Source organism: Nansenia antarctica, assembly GCF_963989245.1.
Source record: "Nansenia antarctica genome assembly, chromosome: 1".
Classification (NCBI taxonomy): Eukaryota; Metazoa; Chordata; class Actinopteri; order Argentiniformes; family Microstomatidae; genus Nansenia; species Nansenia antarctica.
In genome coordinates, this window is record NC_137674.1 from 56,135,274 (window position 1) to 56,157,357 (window position 22,084).

The window sequence follows — 22,084 nt, forward strand, 5'->3', positions numbered from 1 at the left end:
CAATAGTGATAAGATGTTATGATATGTGTAGCTTATGTACAGTTATGAATGATACACTGCACAGTATGTACCTATCACGTTGTGTGGTGCATGCATAGCTACCGCAGCAAAGTAATTGCAGTAGCCTACGCTTGATTATGCCTGTACTCATCAACGAATATTAGATAACAAACGGATATTTATAATATTGTATATAATGTCTTTTTTGTATATCACTGTAGACTACGGTGCTAGACCACTGGACCACCTCAGGCCACCAGTAATAACCATAATTGTGGATTACTATTTACAATTAGTAGTCTCCTAATCTCGCTACAATTTGAGCGAGACTGTAACTACTTTTGTTTCAGCCCATTCTTGCCTATAGACAACTGTACAATCATTCATATTGAGTGTATTCACCCAATAAAGTAAAGATGAATAACACTGCCCTTCACCTTATTATCAGATGTTCAGTTATGATTAGACCTGTGTCGGCAATGATAATAATACACAACACAATAAGATATTATGGTATGTGTAGCAGTTATGAATGATACACTGCACGGTATGTACCTATCACGTTGTGTGGTGCATGCATAGCTACCGCAGCAAAGTAATTGCAGTAGCCGACGTTTGATTATGCCTGTACTCATCACCGAATATTATATAACGAACAGATATTTATAATATTGTATTGTATTTGTATATAATGTTGTTGTATAATGTTTTTTCTGAGTGGGGCAGTCCCACTCATAGTTTTCATTTTATTGGACTGATATAGTGAAGACAGACAGGAAAGTAAGGAGAAGAAGTCTCGCGTGCCTGTCTCGTTCCAGCGAGTCAACTCGTGTTCCAAATACAGCTGCGGGCTATGCGCGACGCAAAACAGCTGTGTTTATATCACAAAATGTACATTTGTACATAGTATTTGTATATACAGTATATGTCAGATGGATATTTGTACTACTTTTCCAAATGCCGGTAGGCCCTAGATTCCTCTGTTGCTCATCACAAATAGAAACAGGCAGAGTTGCTATTTGACAAATAAATGTGTAGGCTAAGAACTAGTTTCTAAAGTGAGTTCCTATCACTTGATGTAATGGTTGATGCATGGGGGAGGGTCATCTTATTCTCAATGATCGCTTTTTGATTGTTTCCGATCAGCAAACAAAGGAAATAGGCTACACACCACCCAGGCAGAAGAGAGAAAGAGTTTAGGGGCAGAGGGAGAGAGTTTAGGGGCAGAGGAGAGCCAAGCGGGTTTCAAAGCTTACAAGCAGGGGCTGACAAGGCTGATGTTACGGCCGGCGTGAAGTTCACGACAAATAAAAACAACAGGCTTGTGCATCTCTGTGAAGCTCATAATTATAATAACACAATATTGCAATATTTATTACGATTATTTTTGTATAATAATAATCAACCATCATTCGTTAGTAATGAAAACTCCCGCAGTCCCGATCAATCTCCTCTCCACTTTACACATTACATAACCAAGATTTCTTTTGACATCACAACAATGTCAACACAACAGAATCTTATTTTATCCAATCAGGTTTTATATTTTGATTATGACATCATGTCTTTCAACATTGTCACACTTTTCATTACACACATTAGCGGCATCAAAAATGATGGGCTGGGCGTGCGAGGGAGCGTGCTTATTCTGGCAGATTGTGAAATATTAAAACCAATAACATTTCTGAATGATTTATCATTCTGTACTCGTTCTCTCCTTTCTTTCATGTATTTTCTTTCAGCTCTTTTCACTAGTATAGGTGAAACTAACTATAACAGGTTGCGGCACATGAACGCTCCGTGCAGGTACGCGCTCCTGTGAGATCATTCAAGTTTCAAGTTTATTTGTCATTATACCAAATACAATTATATAATGTAATCAAAATCAAGAATGAACATATTCAGCCATTCAACCCCTGTGAGCAGTTGCAGGGGCTGACAGGCTGACGTTACCGGCGAAGTTCACGACAAATAAACAGACTTTATCACTGTGAAGCTCATAATTATGATAACACAATATTGCAATATGTATTACTATTCTTTTTTAATAATGATAATCAACTTTCATTCGTTAGTAAAGCTCCCGCAGTCTCAATCAATCTCCTCTCCATATAATTTATATTTACATTTGTTCCATAGTTCGTTTTCAGCTGACTTAAGCTTCATATCAGATTGCGCTTCTCTGCGCATAGGAACTTTATGCATTTTTAGAGGTAGTGATCTTGTTATTTTCTCTTCTTGTGTGACATCGCCATCCAGCGATCTTTGTGCGTCAATACACACTCCCCCATTGTGGAGAGTGGTCGTGTGATTTGCTAAAAATAGGTAAAAAAACGTCGCGCTCGTAGTGTTAACACATGACCCACATAGGGCCCCGTAGCAACTGTTAACTCATTCACTCAAAGCTGTTGTTATACAAATTCCTTGTCAGTTATTTGCTGTAAGAGTGTGCTTGCTTGTATGGTCAAGAACATGCTTGGTTGTATGGTCAACAGGCCAGATGATGAGACCAGATGGTGGTATGGACTGGGTCAGGGTTAGACAGTGGTATGGACTGGGTCAGGGTTAGATGGTGGTATGGACTGGGTCAGGGTCAGATGGTGGTATGGACTGGGTCAGGGTCAGATGGTGGTATGGACTGGGTCAGGGTTAGACGGTGGTATGGACTGGGTCAGGGTTAGACGGTGGTATGGACTGGGCCAGGGTTAGATGGTGGTATGGTCAGGGTTAGATGGTGGTATGGACTGGGTCAGGGTTAGATGGTGGTATGGTCAGGGTTAGATGGTGGTATGGACTGGGTCAGGGTTAGATGGTGGTATGGTCAGGGTTAGACGGTGGTATGGACTGGGTCAGGGTTAGATGGTGGTATGGTCAGGGTTAGACGGTGGTATGGACTGGGTCAGGGTTAGACGGTGGTATGGACTGGGTCAGGGTTAGATGGTGGTATGGACTGGGCCAGGGTTAGATGGTGGTATGGTCAGGGTTAGATGGTGGTATGGACTGGGTCAGGGTTAGATGGTGGTATGGTCAGGGTTAGATGGTGGTATGGACTGGGTCAGGGTTAGATGGTGGTATGGTCAGGGTTAGATGGTGGTATGGACTGGGTCAGGGTTAGATGGTGGTATGGTCAGGGTTAGACGGTGGTATGGACTGGGTCAGGGTTAGACGGTGGTATGGACTGGGTCAGGGTTAGATGGTGGTATGGTCAGGGTTAGATGGTGGCAGGGCTTGACATTAAGCTTTTTCAGGTACTTGTCCTTCGGACAAGTGAACTTATCTTTTACTTGTCCTAGAGCTCAAGTTACTTGTCCAAATCCAAAGATTTTGAAAAAGCAATAATATGAATAATAATATATTATACTCTCACCGGCCACTTCATTAGGTACACCTTTTCAACTGCTTGTTAACGCAAATACCTAATCAGCCAATCATGTGGCAGCAACTCAATGCATTTAGGCATGTAGACATGGTCAAGACGATCTGCTGAAGTTCAAACCAGCATCAGAATGGGAAATAAAGGTGATTTAAGTGACTTTGAACCTGGCATGGTTGTTGGTGCCAGACGGGCTGTTGCGTGATATTATAGTGTCAATATGGACCAAAATCTCTGAGGAATGTTTCCAGCACCTTGTTGAATCTATGCCACGAAGAATTAAGGCAGTTCTGAAGGCAAAAGAGGGGATCCAACCCCAAGGTGTGCCTAATGAAGTGGCCAGTGAGTGTATGTGTATGCAAATAACACATTTGACTACTATTGATTTGATAATGATGTATCCTTAATTTTCAAATGTATTCATTAAAAAATATTTTGTAATTATTTTAAAACGTAGGGGCAATCAGTGATTACCCTAACCCTAACCCTTTTAGATTAAGATTGGCCACAAAATGCGCATGTTCAAGTGAATGGCACTAGTGACAGGAGACCCACAACACTATGGCTGCGTTCGTAAACTCGCTCTGGAATCTGATAAGCACTCATGGAATGCCTTTTGTCCAATCAAATTACTTGGTCTCTTTATGACGTTGAACGCAGTGTGCGCTCTGAGCGAATTTACGAACTATGACGATAACGAACTACGAGAGACTGAAATAGCCAGAATGAGGCGCGGCATCGCTTTGCTTGCTATTTTTTTTTATTATTCAGATCGGAAGGAGGAATTAATGTTTGCAGATATTAATACATATTGATTTCTTTTTTTGTTTTAACTTGTCCATCGGACAACTGCAGGAGGAAGTCCACTTGTCCAAACATAAAATGTACTTGTCCCGGACAAGCGGACAAGCCTTAATGTCGAGCCCTGGATGGTGGTATGGACTGGGTCAGGGTTAGATGGTGGTGTGGTCAGGGCTAGATGGTGGTATGGACTGGGTCAGGGTTAGATGGTGGTATGGACTGGGTCAGGGTTAGATGGGGGTGTGGTCAGGGTTAGATGGTGGTGTGGTCAGGGTTAGATGGTGGTATGGACTGGGTCAGGGTTAGATGGTGGTATGGACTGGGTCAGGGTTAGATGGTGGTATGGTCAGGGTTAGATGGTGGCATGGACTGGGTCAGGGTTAGATGGTGGTATGGTCAGGGTTAGATGGTGGTATGGACTGGGTCAGGGTTAGATGGTGGTGTGGTCAGGGTTAGATGGTGGTATGGACTGGGTCAGGGTTAGATGGTGGTATGGACTGGGTCAGGGTTAGATGGTGGTGTGGTCAGGGTTAGATGGTGGTATGGACTGGGTCAGGGTTAGATGGTGGTATGGCCAGGGTTAGATGGTGGTACCCAGCTGACCTGTCTCTTGACGGCGGCCAACAGGCAGGCGGGCCCCCCAGGCCGCAGGGTGCCGGTGCAGAGGGCCTGGCAGCCCTTGGTCTCGGCCAGCTTGATGTCGAAGGCAGCCTCGGCGCCCTCCAGCGCCCCCCAGGGGTGCAGGTGGACGTGTCGGTTGCGGCCGCAGAGCAGGGCCACCATCTTCTCTTTGGGGATCAGCTCGATCTGGTGCACCTTCTTGCAGTCAGCCGCCCGCACGATCACTGGAGCAGGGAAGAAGCGGGAGTCAACGCAGGACAGAGGTGATGGAATACAGGAGATGTGTCTGATGTGTCGGAGGCTGGCGGAGGTAGACATTGGAGAACGGGCTCGTTGGAATGGACGGAGGAACAATAGACAATGAGCCCGTCCTGCGATTTCTGCCTCCGCCCGCCTCCCCTGGAGGCTGCCACAGTGGTGAGTGGAAGCCGATTGCAGGTCGCACTGCCAAACATTTGGGTGTGAACGCGACCGTTTCAAAGGGAGTTCCATACAGTTGTAGTGACGCATGCAAACACACACACACACACACACGCTCAGACCCTCTCTCCGAATGTGTGGAAGCCTGGCCTGTACTGTCTCTTACCGTCTCTGGTGACTTCCACCACAAACAGACCCTCCTCTGTGCCTAGGGCGATACGTTCTCTGTCTGTCAGGGGGAGAGAAAGACCAGTTAACATTGTGCATCACAAGCTGTGACATAACCACACACACACACACACACACACACACACACACACACACACACACACACACACACACAACCTCCAAACTCACCCACGATGGCCGCAGACAGCGTGGTCTTGATGGCGGGCAGGGAGGAGTCGTAGGCCTCGTGCAGGGCATGCACCACACGGTTCCTCAGGCGGTTCTTGGCCAGGATGCTCTGCAGACCCTCCAGGATGCCCACCCACTTCCTCTTCTCCGCCTCGCTCTCCGCCAGCACAAGCAGGGAGACAGAGCGCGTCGAGCTCACCTGAGAGAGAGAGAGAGAGAGAGAGAGAGATAGGGGGGGGGTTAACACTAGAAGCCCAGGCCCTCATCACTAACCAAAGTACCCAGATCCACGTTTATGGATGTTGATATTAGTGTAGTCATGAGGTCTTTCTAAAGACCAGATAGCTAGGCAGACATATGCGCTGCTTAAACGCCCACATTGCTAGTGCACAACCTGCGGGCAACCATTTTCTCAAAGACACGAAATTCCAAGTTTGGGCTAACTGTGCACGTTCCTTATGGGGAGCCTACCCTGAATATGCAGGGGACGTCTTTACGCGTGGCGTGGATCACATCTGAGGCCAGGACGGAGCTGACAGAGAACTCCTCATCTCTGGAACACCAAGGACACATTATTTGTAGGAAACATGACGGAAGATGGAAAACTCAGCCGTGCTGAAGAAGTGATTTAAAGGTGTGAACATATGATAGAAAGAAGTAGGTCCAGTAGGTGGGTGAGTGGAGGTGGAGTGTGTGTACCTGAGGTCCAGTAGGTGAGTGTGTGTGTGTGTGTGTACCTGAGGTCCAGGACCTGACTGGCCACCACGCCAGGCTGGGTGGACTTGCCCTCGGGGACCTCGTACAGGAAGAGCTTACAGTCACACACCACGGCGTACGCCCGTTGCCAGCCCTTCTTCACGCCTGTGGGCTTAGGGATCTGAGGGAAGAGGAGGTCGGAAGCACACGCACACAGTATTTTAGTGACAGTGAAATGAGACAGGGAAGGTATAGGAGAGTGTCTGAAAGGCAACGGACTGGATTGGAACCCACGCCGACACTGGTGTGTGTGTGCACATAAGACCAGGAGTGTCATCTCACTGGACCCCTCCAGGCCACAGAGGTTACAGGTGACATGACGCGTCAGAACATGGTTCTCACCCTGACAAAGCCCTTGTAGGCGGTGCCGATGCCCCTCTGCACGTCGATGCCCAGGGGCCTCTTTGCCTGCTCGGGGGGGATCGGGCACACCAGGGGGGCGTTGTCCTTACAGGAGACGTGGCAGATGAAGGAGCACACTAGAGACGGAGAGACACATGACACAAGAGGATACAATCAGCATATGAGCTGACATACTGGAACCCAAATAGTGCCGTCAATGTAGATTCATAACTCCGGTAATAGAAATGGAGACAATCATGAGAAGTGTCCAGTAAATGTTGTCTACCACAAAGGACTACCACATAGCTACATTTGTGAAAGCTAGGGCAGATAATCACAACGACTTTGCTGAGTGCCGTTGTATGCCATAACGTAAATTTATGCTCAGTTATTTATGATCTGCTTGGCGACATGCATTCACTACGTTTTTAGACTAGCTAGAAAACTCTATGCATAACATACCCCTAACATAAGTGAATACCCAAGAATGAATGAGAAAAAATTCTCTAATTATTCTGTTTAATAAAGCGTAAAACAGGATAGTATTGTGGCCATAGCCCACAACAGTTCTTGCTTGTCAACAAATGTTTTTGCTTCTCTCTCAAACAGCCTCATTTCTACTATTCAAGTATGTTTTTTCCCCAAGATAGTGATTTACATTCTGCATAACAAAATAGAAAAAGTTCCATCTTTTGTTGCTGGAATACTTTTGGAGCCCTGAAATAGGGGGAGTATATTTACATATACATTTTTACTTTCTAGCCTAAATGGTGAAACCAATCTGAAAAAAGAAAACATTGAATTGAAGCTGAGAATCTCGACTCATATCATAGTAATTGTTTGGTTTCTAAACCAAACTGTTGAAGTATAGAGCAGAAAGAAAACTCAATGTTTCCTGTTTCCAATACTTGGGTGGGCACTGTATTTCTGGCTGATAATATCGGTACCAATATATTGGTTGGGCTCTAGTCACAAGACGAACTGGCTTCGCCTTGAAACCTATAGCAAGACGCATCACTCACCCAAGTTTAGTCAAAATTGTCCCAGTTGTGATTTTTATCATGGGGGGGACAATAATCCACTTGGGCTAGCAAATGCGACTGTGTAGCTTCAATAATACACGTTGACCGTAACACCCTTTTATCATTAAAAACCTCAACCAGATGTATTGAAGGTCTTGGCTGCCATAAACAACACACAACATGTGTGTGTGTGTCATCAAAAGATGACTGTTTTCTTTTTGGTTTTAAAAAAATAAATAATAAAAGATCCAACTATTTCAATAGAACATTTCATTCCCAGATGGAGTCCAGGAGGTGGCCAGACACTGACCTTCGCAGGCGTAGCCCTGGCGGATCAGCCCCACCATCAGGGAGGTGCAGTGGGTGCACTGGGTCGGGCTGGAGAAGGTCTTGATGCATAGCTGGTGAGCTTTTGGCTGTGGACACACACGTTACACATAAGATATAGACTAAACATATGCACAACCAGTGTGCATGTTGAGAGTGTGTGTGTGTGTGTGTGTGCGCGTGTGTGTGTGTGTGTGTGTGTGTGTGTTGATGTTGAGTGTGTGTGTGTGTGTGTTGACGTTGAGTGTGTGTGTGTGTGTGTGTGTGTGTGTGTGTGTGTGTGTACATGGCAGGGTGGTACCTTTGGTGTGGTCAACAGTGATGTGGGGTACACAGGGGAGGGAGTAGCAGGGGAGGCAGCAGGGGTCTTGGCTGGCTCCTGTGGAGGAGGGAGTCATAGAGTCAGGTCAGCCATAGAGAGGAGGAGGGAGTCATAGGGTGAATCCCAATTCACCCCTCCGGCTCCGTTTTCACCCCTTCGGCTCCGTTTTGCGCGTTCACGTGTAGGGGTAGTGGCATCCCAATTCATTTTACATTTAGGGTTAGGGCGAGGGTTAGGGTTTTCCAGGGCTCCATTTGGAGAAAATCTGGACCCTCGTTCCATTCGGAGCCATGAGACTCCCTTCCGGCATGCATTGCGAATCATCTACAGAAATGTTATTTTCGCTCTCGTAAATACGGAAGCGAGCCTGAAATTACTTTTTCTGTAATTACTTGTAATTAAAGACTTGAAAAATTATGATAACCATCGTATTATCTTAGTTTAATGTCATTTCAATGCATTATAGACCTTTTCTTTACAACAAGTAACAAAAAAAGATCGCTATTATGCCGCTATTGTGCCTATGCAGGAGCGCCCCATGGAAGCGTCAAGCACAGCCTTCCCATAAGGAGCGCGATTCACATCGAGATGTACATTCCTGTTTAGAAATAAAAGATTACCTGTGGCATTTGACAGCGGATGATGATAGACATATTTAATGTGAAGTTATCTATCTAACGTTAGGCTGATGTGTGCATGATAGACGCGCATGACCTATTTCCATGTTTTATTTACAGCTATGGCACGTATTAAACCAAAACAACCCGCAATCCTATCCGAGCAGTTGTTATTATGTAATATTGTTGATGGGTTATATAATTTAATGTTATTTCAATGCATTATAGACCGTTTCTTTATAACAAGCATAACAAAAGAAATCGCTTTTATGTCGAGGTGCTGTGTCTAACGTTACAGGCTGATTTGTGGCCGACAGTCGTGCATATGACATATTTTCATGTCTGATGGCATATGACACCTACTAATGTCATTTCAATGCATTATAGACCGTTTCTTTATAACAAGCATAACAAAAGAAATCGCTTTTATGTCGAGGTGCTGTGTCTAACGTTACAGGCTGATTTGTGGCCGACAGTCGTGCATATGACATATTTTCATGTCTGATGGCATATGACACCTACTAATGTCATTTCAATGCATTATAGACCTTTTCTTTAAAACAAGCATAACAAAAAAAATCGCTGTTATGCCGAGGTGCTGTGCCTATGCTTAACATAGAAAGTTCCACAGTCCAGCGCGCTCAGGACAGCGGCCAGGACACCGGAGCCAGCAGGACACCGGAGCACTCGTATCTGCACGTTTGTCACAGGCTGACAGTCACCGTGTTCCGCTGCCCCGACGTCAGTCCCATGGATGTGTCAAGCACAGCCTTCCGCATAGAAATACATCGGTGCGCGATTTCCATTTCGGAGATGTACAATCATGTTTATTTAGAAATAAATTATTACCTGTGGTGTTTGACAGCGTGATAGGCACGAATTTCCCCCCCTTGGTGGTATATGACGCTATCTGTATTGCGGCACTTATTATACCAAAACAACCGGCAATCTAATCCGAGCTGTTATTATGTAATATTATCGATGGATGTGCCATTTTTGATGGAGGGCAGTGAGCGGGAGACTCATCAAGGGCATGTACCGGTAGTTAACTAATGCAGTGGACAGCGGCTGTTTCTCCAGCGTTCCTGTCACATCGGATTTCGTAACGTCATAAAAATAAATCTGTAAGTCATGCATTTTTCCATGTTTCCCTTTGATGGCATATGATGCCGTAAATGTAACTAAAGTTCGGCCGCGAAGTTGTTGCACTGTTGTCCTATATCAGTGCAGACCGGCAGCATAGGAGCACAGGTTTCATACAGGTTAGCGCTTATTCTGTCATGGTCTGATAATGAAGCATTGTTCTTTTTTATTTGATGACTTGTTTGATCGATTGATAGCGTTCAAGTTCATTCAAGTTGTGAATGAATCGCGAGCGTCAATGCTTTTCTACGATACTACGTGTAATGTCACTTGGACATAGAATAATAAGACACTTGAGTCTGGGTTCAACAAAGGTATAACCAGTTTACTTCGGTTCTCTCGACACCTTTCAGTCACCTACTGGTATATCATGAACTGTCCTGACTATGAATTAACCCATTCATTACACTACGGATGACGTCGTGAAGGGTTGTCCCATTTCTTAAGGGAACCACTACGGCTTGTGGCTCTGTTCGGAGGCCTTGGCTCCAAAGCGAGTGACTCCAAAACGAGCCGAAGTGGTAGAAAAGAGAATCGGGATTGGGCCATAGAGTGAGGTCAGCCATAGAGAGGAGGGAGTCATAGAGTCAGGTCAGCCATAGAGAGGAGGGAGTCATAGAGTCAGGTCAGCCATAGAGAGGAGGAGCAAGTCAGAGTGTACACGTCAGCCATAGAGAGCGTCATTGTGAGAGGTCAGAGCAGGCCACTAGGTGTACAATGTGGAACACCGTTACTTGGGGCCACTATAGGGTAGTGGTGGTAGTAATGCCCTAATAGATAGTGAGTTGGACTGGTGATCAGAAGAGTGGTGGTGTTCACAGGTGGGATTTGAACACATGATCTTGAGTAAGGTACTTAGCCCTTAATTACTCCAATTACTCTTGGATAAAAGTGCTAAATGGTTAAAATGTAAAATGTAAAGACGTAGGGGTCTAGTTCCCTAAAGCATCATACAAGCTCAATTCTTTCAGTTAGTCACTTTTGCTAAATGATCCTTCAGCACTGTATCAATGCTCATAATGTTTCTAATCCTCCTGGGGGTGCACATACAGGATGACCTGTCCTGGAAGAACAACACAGCAGCCACCATCAAGAAGGCACAACAGCGGCTCTACTTCCTGAGAGTCCTCAGGAAGGAACACAACAAGCAGGAGATACTGGTGGCCTTCTACCGCGGCGCAGTGGAGAGCATCCTCACCTACGGCATCTGCAACTGGTTCTCCAGCTGCACAACCGCGGAAAGAAATGCGCTACAGAGAGTCGTGAGAACAGCCCAGAAGATCACCGGCGCCCCCCTCCCCTCTCTGGAAGAGCTGTACAACACACGCTGTCTCAGGAAGGCCTCCAAGATCTCCAGAGACCCAACCCACCCTGGGTACGAACACTTTGCCCGGCTGCCCTCGAAAAGGCGGTACAGGACCATGGCCGCAAGGACAAACAGACTGAAGCTCAGCTTCTACCCCAGGGCCATCCAGGCCCTGAACACAGCAAAGACCTAGGTTCTGGGCCCTGGACAGTCTGGACGGATTGATGGCAGCTGCTGGATTGAAAAAATCAGGTGTAGTGCTGAGGCACAAATGTGTACATTTCAAGCCTGCAAACTGCGACACTTTAAATGAATGTGCAATAACACTATGTGCAATATGACAACCCTAGTCGTCTTATCTGTACAGTATAGTATAGTGGATAGTGTACATAGCCTTTATTTATGTAAACCAGCTCCTTTCCCTTCTTGTTTTTTTAGTTTTTTTTTTCTTTCTTTCCTAGCACCAGGGGAGCCACCCCTCCCAAATGTCGTTGTTTGGTACCTGTACTATAGCAATGACAATAAAGACCATTCATTCATTCATTAACTAGAAATGCATTGACAAGTCAAAACGTGGTGACGCTAAGGGAGATTTGTGCACACATTTGTGTTAGGTGCTTCTAATTCGAGTATCACGTCACTGGAAGGAGAATGTCCCTCATGGTGTTGTGTTGATACACTAACAAGTGGACAGTAATCATGTTGTCCCACACCAGTGATGGAGCGCCCCTCCTTGTCTTTTTTTTCTTCTCTCGAGTGGGGCAGTCCCACTCGTATTTTTCATTGACAGAGACAGTAGAGATTATGACAGGAAGGATGGGTGAGAGAGAGAGAGAAGGGATGACAAGCAGGACATGTCCGCGGCCGGAATCGAACCGGGAACCCTGCAGTTACGTGGTTGACGCCTAACCCACTACGCCACCTAGGCTGCAAAGTTACCGGAGCTTGTAGTGCTAATTTGATTCATTTTCAGTATCATTCTAGTATTATTTGAAAGCAGTCAATTGTCTGAATGGTCAGTTTGTAAAGGTTTATAGGCCTACTCTCCTCTCTGCACCCTATCAATATGTTTTTAATGATAGGTTGTTATCACTTTAGCCACTCCGTCACCGTTTGAGTCACCTAAAACTCATAACAATCTCTATGGCAAGACTCATCATTCACCATTCACCCAAGTTCTGTAAAAATGGTCCCAGTGGTGTCGGAGAGAAAGCAGGTGACATAAGAACAGACAGTGACCGACTTTATGTTCATACCTAACGTATGAACAGACAGAGACAGATCAATAGTTCCCTCTCTAATGGCATCATGGAGGACAATGAACCACAGCAGGTCAACTCTCATAGAGAAAATGATTATTTCTGACGTTCAAAACAGTTCAACCTTGTTAAGAATACGAAACAGGCAATAGAGGCATACAAAACACATCAAATATTGTCCGCTGTCAGTCTAAATGTTACTATGTTAACTGGATAGCAGGGCGGACACAGGAGTGTTGGGAGAAAGGAAGTTTAGGAGTGCCGTGTAACTGGAGGGGGACAGGGGTGTGTGTGAAGGGGGAGGAAGTGTGTGTGACAGCCACTCACATCCTGCTCCGAGGCCACGGAGGGGGAGGGCGACGGGACGTCCGACTTCGGGAACATGGTGTCTGGCTCGCTGATGGAGCTGGCCTGGAGGGAGAAGGACATAGGAGGGTGAGTCAGTGTGTGTGTGGGTGGAGAGGTGAGTAAGTGAATGTGTGTGTGTGTGTGTGGGGGGGGGGGGGGGGGGGGGTGAGTGAGTGAATGTGTGGGTGGAGAGACGTCTGTGTGAGCAAGGTTGACACATAATATACACTGGCACCGACACAGTTCTACCACTAGGTGGCACAAATGACCATTGGGTGTTGTCCCTGGACTGACAGGTGTCTCTACGTCCCCATGGTCTACCACTAGGCTGTTCAGTCGGAGGTCTGGGGATGTGCAGTGCTGCCGGCTGTCTTTTCTCCTTGATAATTAATGGTTCATATGACCATTCATTGGCCAGAGAGTTAAGTCATCTGGTTGTCCAGGTCTGGATCAGTCTCTAATTAAATAATGAATTCATTATTTAAAAAGAATGAAAAGCAGCAGTGCTGTGTCTCCAGGTCCAGGACTGAACCACCCTCAATAACAATAGTGTTTCACCTCAGGAAGGCATCAGGACATGTTCATGAGCTTGTGAGGGCAGCGTATTATTATTTAATAAATACATTGTATATGGGTATAACAAATATTATATTCAAATATTGCACCCTTAATGTGTATTGCACAGACTTCAACATGATGCATCACCTTCCCGAATACTGGATACAAATATTCAAATTAATGAAATCCATAATAAATTAACACTGTCATAACTGGTCACAAGCACGTGCTCAGGCATAAGGTCTTCTGGACCACCCTATACTGTGTGATTTCAGAAGCGTATACAGTTACATTGAGCCCAGAGATTATAAATAATAAAGAACACTTACTGTATGAGCATTATACATTTATCTTAATGACTGATCATTAATTTATGGTACCTATCAAGCTAGGATAAAACCTACATAGACATCCTAAAAAATTCAAACAGGTCACAGCCATGATGGTATATGAAAATAGTCAAGATTAGGATCAATCACAAGACAATCTGATTCTATTCTAATCAATTTGAAATTAAAGTTAAATTAGATGGCAGGTGCTTCCTGCAAATCCATTCGCTGGCTGAGTACACACTGAAAAGGTCCTGCTAATCAGTATTCCCAGTGTGTTGCTGTAGGGTTAATGAGCTTTGACTGTTATTTGTCGTTAGTTGTTGAGGAAGCTAATAATTATGCTAATGTTTAACAGAGTTTTGTGAGGTCACAGTCTACCATACAGTGAAGATTTAAGACACATAAGCTTGAGTAGCGGTTAGAGGGCCTGGTAATGCTATCGTCTGGGATTCTAATGCGGAAGCACGTTCTAGTGAAGCAGTTTGCTAACCTTTGTGCTGTGCTAGAGGGAGGTAAATTATAGAAGGAGAGTGCAGCCAGTCATCAAAAGGTCTATTTTATCTATCAATTTCCCTCCTTCTGTGCATGCCAAACGGTACTAATTATCATTAGCATCACAGCCAGGGGACATTTTATTTTACTGACATACTACCTGTTAGAACGACAATGGGTAAATAGCATAGCACCCATATTAGCATAATAGCTAACTCAACGTCCAATTAAGAAGGTATTCCATTTCAAGGTATACTTCCTCCCAACCTTTTTGTATGCTGGCAGCACAAGTCTCCGAGGGTTAGAGGGTACTGTGGGAGATGGGGAGGGAGCTCTGAGCAGCCAACTTACTTCATCCCAAAACGCTAGCAGAGAGGACGCAGACGAGGAAGAGACCGATTCCTTTTTCGAGGGGCAACACACGGGAATGGGACAAACAATAAAAAGCACATGACAGCTTCAGGTTTTGGTGGGGGTTTATTGGGGAGGGTTATTTCGCAAAAAGAACACTGGAGGGAAGGATCAGAGCTGACCAGGTCATACTGTGGTTAACTGCTAAGACCAGCGCTTCCAACACTCGTCCTGAGCAGATTTACGGTCCTGAAGAGACCAAGACCCAAAACGACCGCCTCACCACAAGCTGTTGGTGACCGACACTGAACAAGGCCTTCACATGTTGACGTTCTGTTACCTCAATGCTGACTAACCTTTTTTTTTTTACCTCATAAGGCAGGAAGGGAAGGGGGGAAAAACCCTGCTTCACGGTTGTGTTGAGCAGTAAGATCTTACGGCCGCAAAGCCGCGTACTTGAGGTGATGAGACTGAGGGGAAGTGGTTACTAGCTGACAGACGAAACCAGGTTCTCTCTCGTTAAACTAAGGTCACGGTCAGCTTTCTGTTCTTTGCTCTCGATAGGCAGTTCCCTCCCCGTGGCCTTAAGCACTTCTCATAACTTTGGCCCATTAGCAGCGGGTGCTGTCCAGAAGGCAGCCTGCTGCATAGGGTCACTATGTGCCGAGAGGTAACATGAGCCAGACGTACTCCACGGGGGGAAGGGCAGGAAGCATGATACCGCTCACTTCCTCCTCTCTGGGGCTTTGAAGTTCATACGGGTGATGGTGATTGAGCACATCAGAGGGCCAGGCGATATGTACTCCGGAGCTTGGCACTCTCTAACTTTAAACTGTGTGTGTGTGTGTATGAGTATGTTTACATGTGTGTGTCTATATCCGAGTAAACAGTCTGTGTGTAAGAGTGATTATGTTGGTGTGCGTCTACGAAAGTGTGCGTGTGTGTGTGAGAATGTGTGACTATCCAAGTGTGACAAAAGTGCCAGCCAGTCAGTCAGTCTGCCAGCCAATCTGTCAGTCTCTGTGTGTGTATGCTTATGTCTGAGTGTGTGTATGACTTTAACACCCGGCCAACAGTCTGTGATCAGAGGCATTCCAACTCTCCCTGTGGGACAAAAGCCATGCTCTGCACGCACTCACGCACGCACGCACGCACACAAACACACACCCCCTTCCACCCACCCACCCACACCCAGGTTGGTTCTGGACAAAGGAGAGACTCACTCTGAAGGTGAGGTCGTGGGCCAGGGGAGAGGTGTTGAAGTACTCAAAGATGGAGTCCTGGAAGTCAGGCAGCTTGAGACCTGTAGGAGAGAGAGGGGGACAGCAGTTACGTTCATTGGCTTCATACAGTAGAGCCTAATACAGTATCCAATGTGAGAGAAGGATGCCGTTTTTAACTCTACAACTACAAGGCAACTGTGACTACTCAAGAGTAAAAAGTAGAAAGTAAACAAAGCGTTTGTATTGTGTCAGAAGTGATCTCGTTTTGCATATTGTTGTAGGTGAGATAAAACCAACACTGCAGCATGTACAAGTACAGCCAACCTGAGACCCGAATCTCTACAAAGTAAAAAAGTTGGTCTGTCTAGATATAGAGGGAAATATACAGTACAGGCCAAAAGTTTGGACACACCTTCTCATTCAATGCGTTTCCTTTATTTTCATGACTATTTGGTACATTGTAGATTCTCACTGAAGGCATCAAAACTATGAATGAACACATAGGAATTATGTATTTAACAATAAAGTGTGAAATAACTATAAATATGTCTTATATTTTAGATTCCTCAAAGTAGCCACCCTTTGCTTTTTTGTTGTTAATAAAATATATAATAATAATATTAAATATAATATGAGTTAATAATAATGTTATTATATATATATAATATTATTATTATATATTTTATTAACAACACAATTTTTTTATTTTATTAACAACAAAAAAGCAAAGGGTGGCTACTTTGAGGAATCTAAAATATAAGACATATTTAGAGTTATTTCACACTTTTTTGTTAAGTACATAATTCCACATGTGTTCATTCATAGTTTTGATGCCTTCAGTGAATAAAGGAAACACATTGAATGAGAAGGTGTGTCCAAACTTTTGGCCTGTACTGTACATAAACTGTATATGTACGTAGTGTGCCATGTAGACACAGACAAAGGGTGTGGGTGGGGGCAAAATTTCTCTTGAGTTCTATACATGATGTATTGATTACATATCAGGCTACCTAGGTGGTACGCGCTACGCAGCAGATAGAAGTTATATTTGAAATTGTTAGTAAATATATGTAGTATAGTATGAGTATCACCATACAGTATATGTATTTTATTGCAAAAATATTGTTTTATGAGCCAAGTATGGTGACATGTAAGGTGAGGTCCTTGCCAATAACCAGCCCTAGTAGATACCAGGGACAGTTGATTTAGGGTTATGCATGGTTGGCCAACCTTTGTCTGAGCGTGCACGGCTCTCCTCCAGTTCCTTCTTCATGCCCTCCAGCTGCTCTGCCATCTCCCTGCTCCTAGCCTCCGAATCCTTCAGCTTGCTGTAGGTGTGTGTGTGTGTGTGTGTGTGTGTGTGTGAGTGAGAAAGAGAGAGTGTAGAGAAATAGAGAGAATATACACAGTTATGCACCATCCACTTCCAACTTTCTCCTCAGAGAGCCATGTCAACCACGCTCACTTCATCTCAATCAAACACCACTCCAGCCAGCTGTCCCTCCTGAATTATCATCTGCCCTTTGGCCCCCGGATGTGATCAACAATTTCTCCATCTCTCTTTCACATAACAAATGCTGTGACAAATGCTGCTGGGGGGGTGGGGTTGGTATCACAGGGGTGGGGCTGACCTCTCGAAGGAGATGTTGTTGGCCTTGACCTTCCTCATCTCTTCCTGCACCAGCTGCTTGGCGCGGATCTCTGCGTCCAGGGCTGACTGGAGCTCCAGGCGGGCCGACATGTCCAGCTTCTGGCTGCGGCGCACCTTCCACAGAGGGTCCTGACCACAACAACAACAACAACATTTGACCGTCATCTATTCATCCTTTATTTATACATGATCCTATTGGTATTATGTATTCATACATTTCATGAATCTCCTTTACAAGAGATCCTCTTGACTTAACTTGAGGCACTTTCCGTGGTTGATGACATTGATCGGGCAATAGGCAAGAGAGGAAGTCACTGGCTAATGCACACGTACACAAGCAGGTACAGTGGGGTGCAAAAATGTGGGCACCCCTGGTTTAAATGTACATTCATCTCCAAGTGATTGAAAGCAAACCTGAACACTAAATGCTACAAAGTTAAACATGACACCTTTCTGCTAATTTTAAATGATAAAAAAAGAAAAGGGCCCTGTGCAAAAGTTTGGGAACCCTTTTGGATTATTCTTTGTTACCTTTTGAGAAGATGATTACTAAAGCCTGATTTATACTCCTGCGTCGAATTTACGCGCGGCTACGCCGTAGCCTACGCGAGGGCTCTCCAAGTTTATAGTTCGACGTTGTTCCGCGGACCGCGGAGCGTTGGTCGGTGTACTCATAGCGGCATAATAGCGATCAAAAAACGTATTTTTGTTATGCTTGTTGTAAAGAAAATGTCTATAATGCATTGAAATGACAGTAAACTAAGATAATAAGATGGTTATCATACATTTTCAAATCTTTATTAATAAGTAATTACAGAAAAAGTAAAAACATTTCTGTCATGACTTCCGCATTTACGAGAGAGTCGGAATGTGACGCTACCAAGCGGACCAATCACAGTTCTTATAGATAACTTAACATTAAATATGTCTATCATAAATATAATTTAAACCCAACGAACAGCCATGGGGCTCCCTGTAACTAATCATTTATTTCTAAATAAATTTCGTAAATGTGAATCGCGCTCCTTATAGGAAGACTGTGCCTGACGCTTCCATAGGGCGCTCTACTCAAAGCGGCATAATAGCGTTTTTTTGTTTTGTTATGCTTGTTGTAAATAAAAGTTCTATGATGCATTGAAATGACATTAAACTAAGATAATAAGATGGTTATCATAATTTTTCAAATCTTTATTAATAAGTAATTACAGAAAAAGTAAATGAAATTTCTGACATGGCTTCCACATTTTGGCCGACGAGAGAGTCGGAATCTTGTCGGAATCATGTGCTACCAAGCGGACCAATCACAGAGCTTACGGTTGCGTAGAAACTGACGCGTAGTTACATTTTTGGAGAGGTGCGGTTTAATCTACGCCGTAGGCTACGCAAGGCTACGCGGGCCTACGCAAGCTACGCCGTCGATTTTACGCAGAAGCATAAACTGGGCTTAAGGCCCAGACCAAGGTGATTTACTCGTTAGGGCTTCAATGAGTCAGGTGAATATAATTCCAGGGTTGAACTATATATTCTGAAGTAACTCCATGCCTTCTAAAGGATCAGACTGCGGTGGCTGTTGTGTCTGGTGTTAAAAACCACGGGTTGCTCTAGACTGTTATCCAAGGATGTCAGAATCACCATCAAGTAGAAGGCTATAAAAAACTTTTCAATCTACCCATTTCCACTGTCAGAAACATCATCAGAAAAAATTGAAAATAAATGAAACAATTGAAGTCAAGGCAAGATCTGGAAGACCAAGAAATATTTCAGATAGAATGGCCCAAGATCTGGTGAGAAATGCTCAGAAGAACCCACGCATCACTGCAAAAGAGCTGCAAAAAAGAGTAGTAGACACTGGTCTAGTTGTTCACAGGACAACAATACAGTGTACTTTAAACAACAAAGACCTACATGGCAGAGTTGCCAGAAAGAAGCCTTTCCTACGACCTCAATACAAAATTAAGCGTCTGAAGTATGCAAAAGAAAACCTTGAGAAACTTGAAGCCTATTGGAGCGATGTGCTTTGGACTGATGAAACCAAAATTGAAATTTTTGGCCACAACCAAAGAAGGTATGTTTAGAGAAAAAAGGGTGAAGCATTTGTAGAGAAGAACACTGTGCCAACTGTTAAGCATGGAGGTGGATCCATTATGCTTTGGGGTTGTGTAGCAGCTGGGGGCACAGGCAATATTGTGCAGGTGGAAGGAAGAATGGATTCCACCATATCCAGACATTCTAGAGGCTAATGTTCAAAGGTCAGTCCAGAAATTGAAGTTGAAGAGAGGTTGGGTAACTTGGGTATTCCAGCAAGACAATGACCCAAAACATACCTCAAAATCAACCATGAAGTACCTCCAGGAAAGACAGATGAAGGTTTTGGAAAGTCCATCACAGTCCCCAGATTTGAATATGATTGAAAATCTGTGAAGAGATCTCAAACATGCCGTGCATGCAAGAAGGCCGAAGAATATTTCTGAGCTAGAGGTGTTCTGCCAGGAAGAATGGGTAAAAATTCCCAAAACAAGAATTGAAAGACTTAGCTGGCTACAGGAAGTGTTTGCAAGCTGTTATAGTTGCCCGAGGAGGAGTTAGAAAGTACTAGCTGACAGGGTTCCCAAACTTTTGTACAAGGCCTTTTTCCTTGTTTTATTATTTTGAAACAAAAAAAAAAAGTAAAAAAAAAAAATGTTTCTTGTTTTAGAATGTGATGAAATGTGTCATGTTTAGAGGTTAGATTTGCCTCTTTTCACTTAGATATTAATTGTAAAAGGCATTTTGACTAGGGGTGCATTTTGACTAGGCGTATTTCAAAGCCCTCCTCCTCATATCAAGTGAATGAGTGAGTGTCATTCCCTAACCCCGAGGCAGATGATGAATGGTCTCTTCAGGAAGCTGGGATGACATTCCATGCATGCTGGCGGATCGCATGACATCACAGCCCCTGACTGGACAGGAAATGATGAGACATCATATCCTCCCTAACCACCCCTCATACCGACCAGAAGTCTATGATCCCGACATACCTTCCTCCTCTAGACACTCTGAAATAGCTCACCAGGCTTATGTTACAACAAGAAAGAAAGAGTGTGTGTGTGTGTGTCCAGACGATGCATCTCTCAAAGTCACCTTGGGCATCTATACAGAGCTGTACATATGAACCACTAACCTAAATATCGAGCACAAATTCAATGAGCTCTCATGCTACATGGATACTAGCCTATATGGAATTATTCAATTTAATCTGTTGTGCTTCCCAAAGGTACTTTCTTGTGTGATTCATGCTGTTGCTCAATTGCGTCACCAAGTGGATAAAAGCATCTTACAGCTTGACACAAAGTACAATGTAAATGTCTCTTTTCTGTAGAAACACAGGCCTTAATATTCTAAAGGACTGATAAATCAGATTAGTATTGATGCAGTGATTTTATATGGGTCCCCACTGGCCATCTTGAACTCAGAACAGCCTCTAGAACATCAGAGGAACATCTACTGCTCTACCGTACCTACTAGAGCCACACAGATATACAGTGGCTTCAGAAAGTATTCAGACTCCTACACGTTTTCCACTTTTTTTTGCCATCAATCCACACACACAAAGCGTTTTTAGACATTTCTATAAGGCAAGGCAAGGCAAGTTTATTCAGGGGCAATTGAAAGTGCTTACATACATTATTTAAAAATACAGCAAATATAAATGTATTCAAATTGAAATACAGAAATTTAAATACCTAATTTACACTATACTAATACTTTCCAAAGGCCTTGCATAGGAGCACCAATATTATCGCCCGATATTGGCAGGTTTACAGAAACCGATATTGAGGTTTACAGAAACCTCTGTATTGCCACATATTCCTCCAATAATGCGCTATACACCCCAGAGATGTGTCCATATATGGATTTATATGAATGAATCTCTTCTGTGACGCATATGGCCCCTTCCATCTGCTCTGAAAATCATCACTCACAATCCAATTTTGCTTTCTAGGTCTCCAAATGCTTTAGTGCCAGTCTAAAATTAATTAAAAAAAAAGTACTGGCTGGGGACTTCAAACCTACTTTCTAACATGCCTAAAATATCAATTCAGGTCATTTTTCTAAGAGCATTCTCAATAGGAATTTTCCAACAAATCTTCGCGCAAATTAGTCAGCAACTGAAAGAGTTGGGCCATATGAGTGACAGACATGCAACTCTATGGCAATGAGAGCAGCCCTATGCACCACCCTCGTTTGGGCACCACATCCACAGTGATTTGTGGCTGCCTTTAATTGACACACTCACCGGCTTGTCCCCATCAGCAGGGGGGAGGGACTTCTGGGGCGGTGTAGCCACTCCTGAACCTCGCTGGGGCAGCCAGTAAAATAAAGAGCAACGCATTGACCTCAACACACTCAACACACAGTCTACACACACTAAACACACAACTAGAACACACAACTAGAACACACAGACAAGGAGGAGATCAGAG

General features: G+C 44.2%; 1 protein-coding gene across 1 annotated transcript in view; it reads right to left on the minus strand.

Moving 5' to 3' along the window:
• Positions 1-22,084, minus strand: part of cdc42bpb (CDC42 binding protein kinase beta (DMPK-like)) — a 117,589-nt gene that overhangs the window by 13,470 nt on the left and 82,035 nt on the right. Inside the window, exons 18-30 of the mRNA XM_080545671.1 lie at positions 21,898-21,960; positions 17,602-17,750; positions 17,201-17,298; positions 15,971-16,050; positions 12,994-13,077; positions 8,321-8,398; positions 8,003-8,108; positions 6,671-6,807; positions 6,310-6,449; positions 6,044-6,125; positions 5,573-5,771; positions 5,382-5,444; positions 4,778-5,019 (exon numbers count right to left, since the gene is read on the minus strand). Coding sequence (XP_080401797.1) covers positions 4,778-5,019; positions 5,382-5,444; positions 5,573-5,771; positions 6,044-6,125; positions 6,310-6,449; positions 6,671-6,807; positions 8,003-8,108; positions 8,321-8,398; positions 12,994-13,077; positions 15,971-16,050; positions 17,201-17,298; positions 17,602-17,750; positions 21,898-21,960 — 1,521 coding nt within the window. The remainder of the gene's footprint in view (positions 1-4,777; positions 5,020-5,381; positions 5,445-5,572; positions 5,772-6,043; positions 6,126-6,309; positions 6,450-6,670; positions 6,808-8,002; positions 8,109-8,320; positions 8,399-12,993; positions 13,078-15,970; positions 16,051-17,200; positions 17,299-17,601; positions 17,751-21,897; positions 21,961-22,084) is intronic.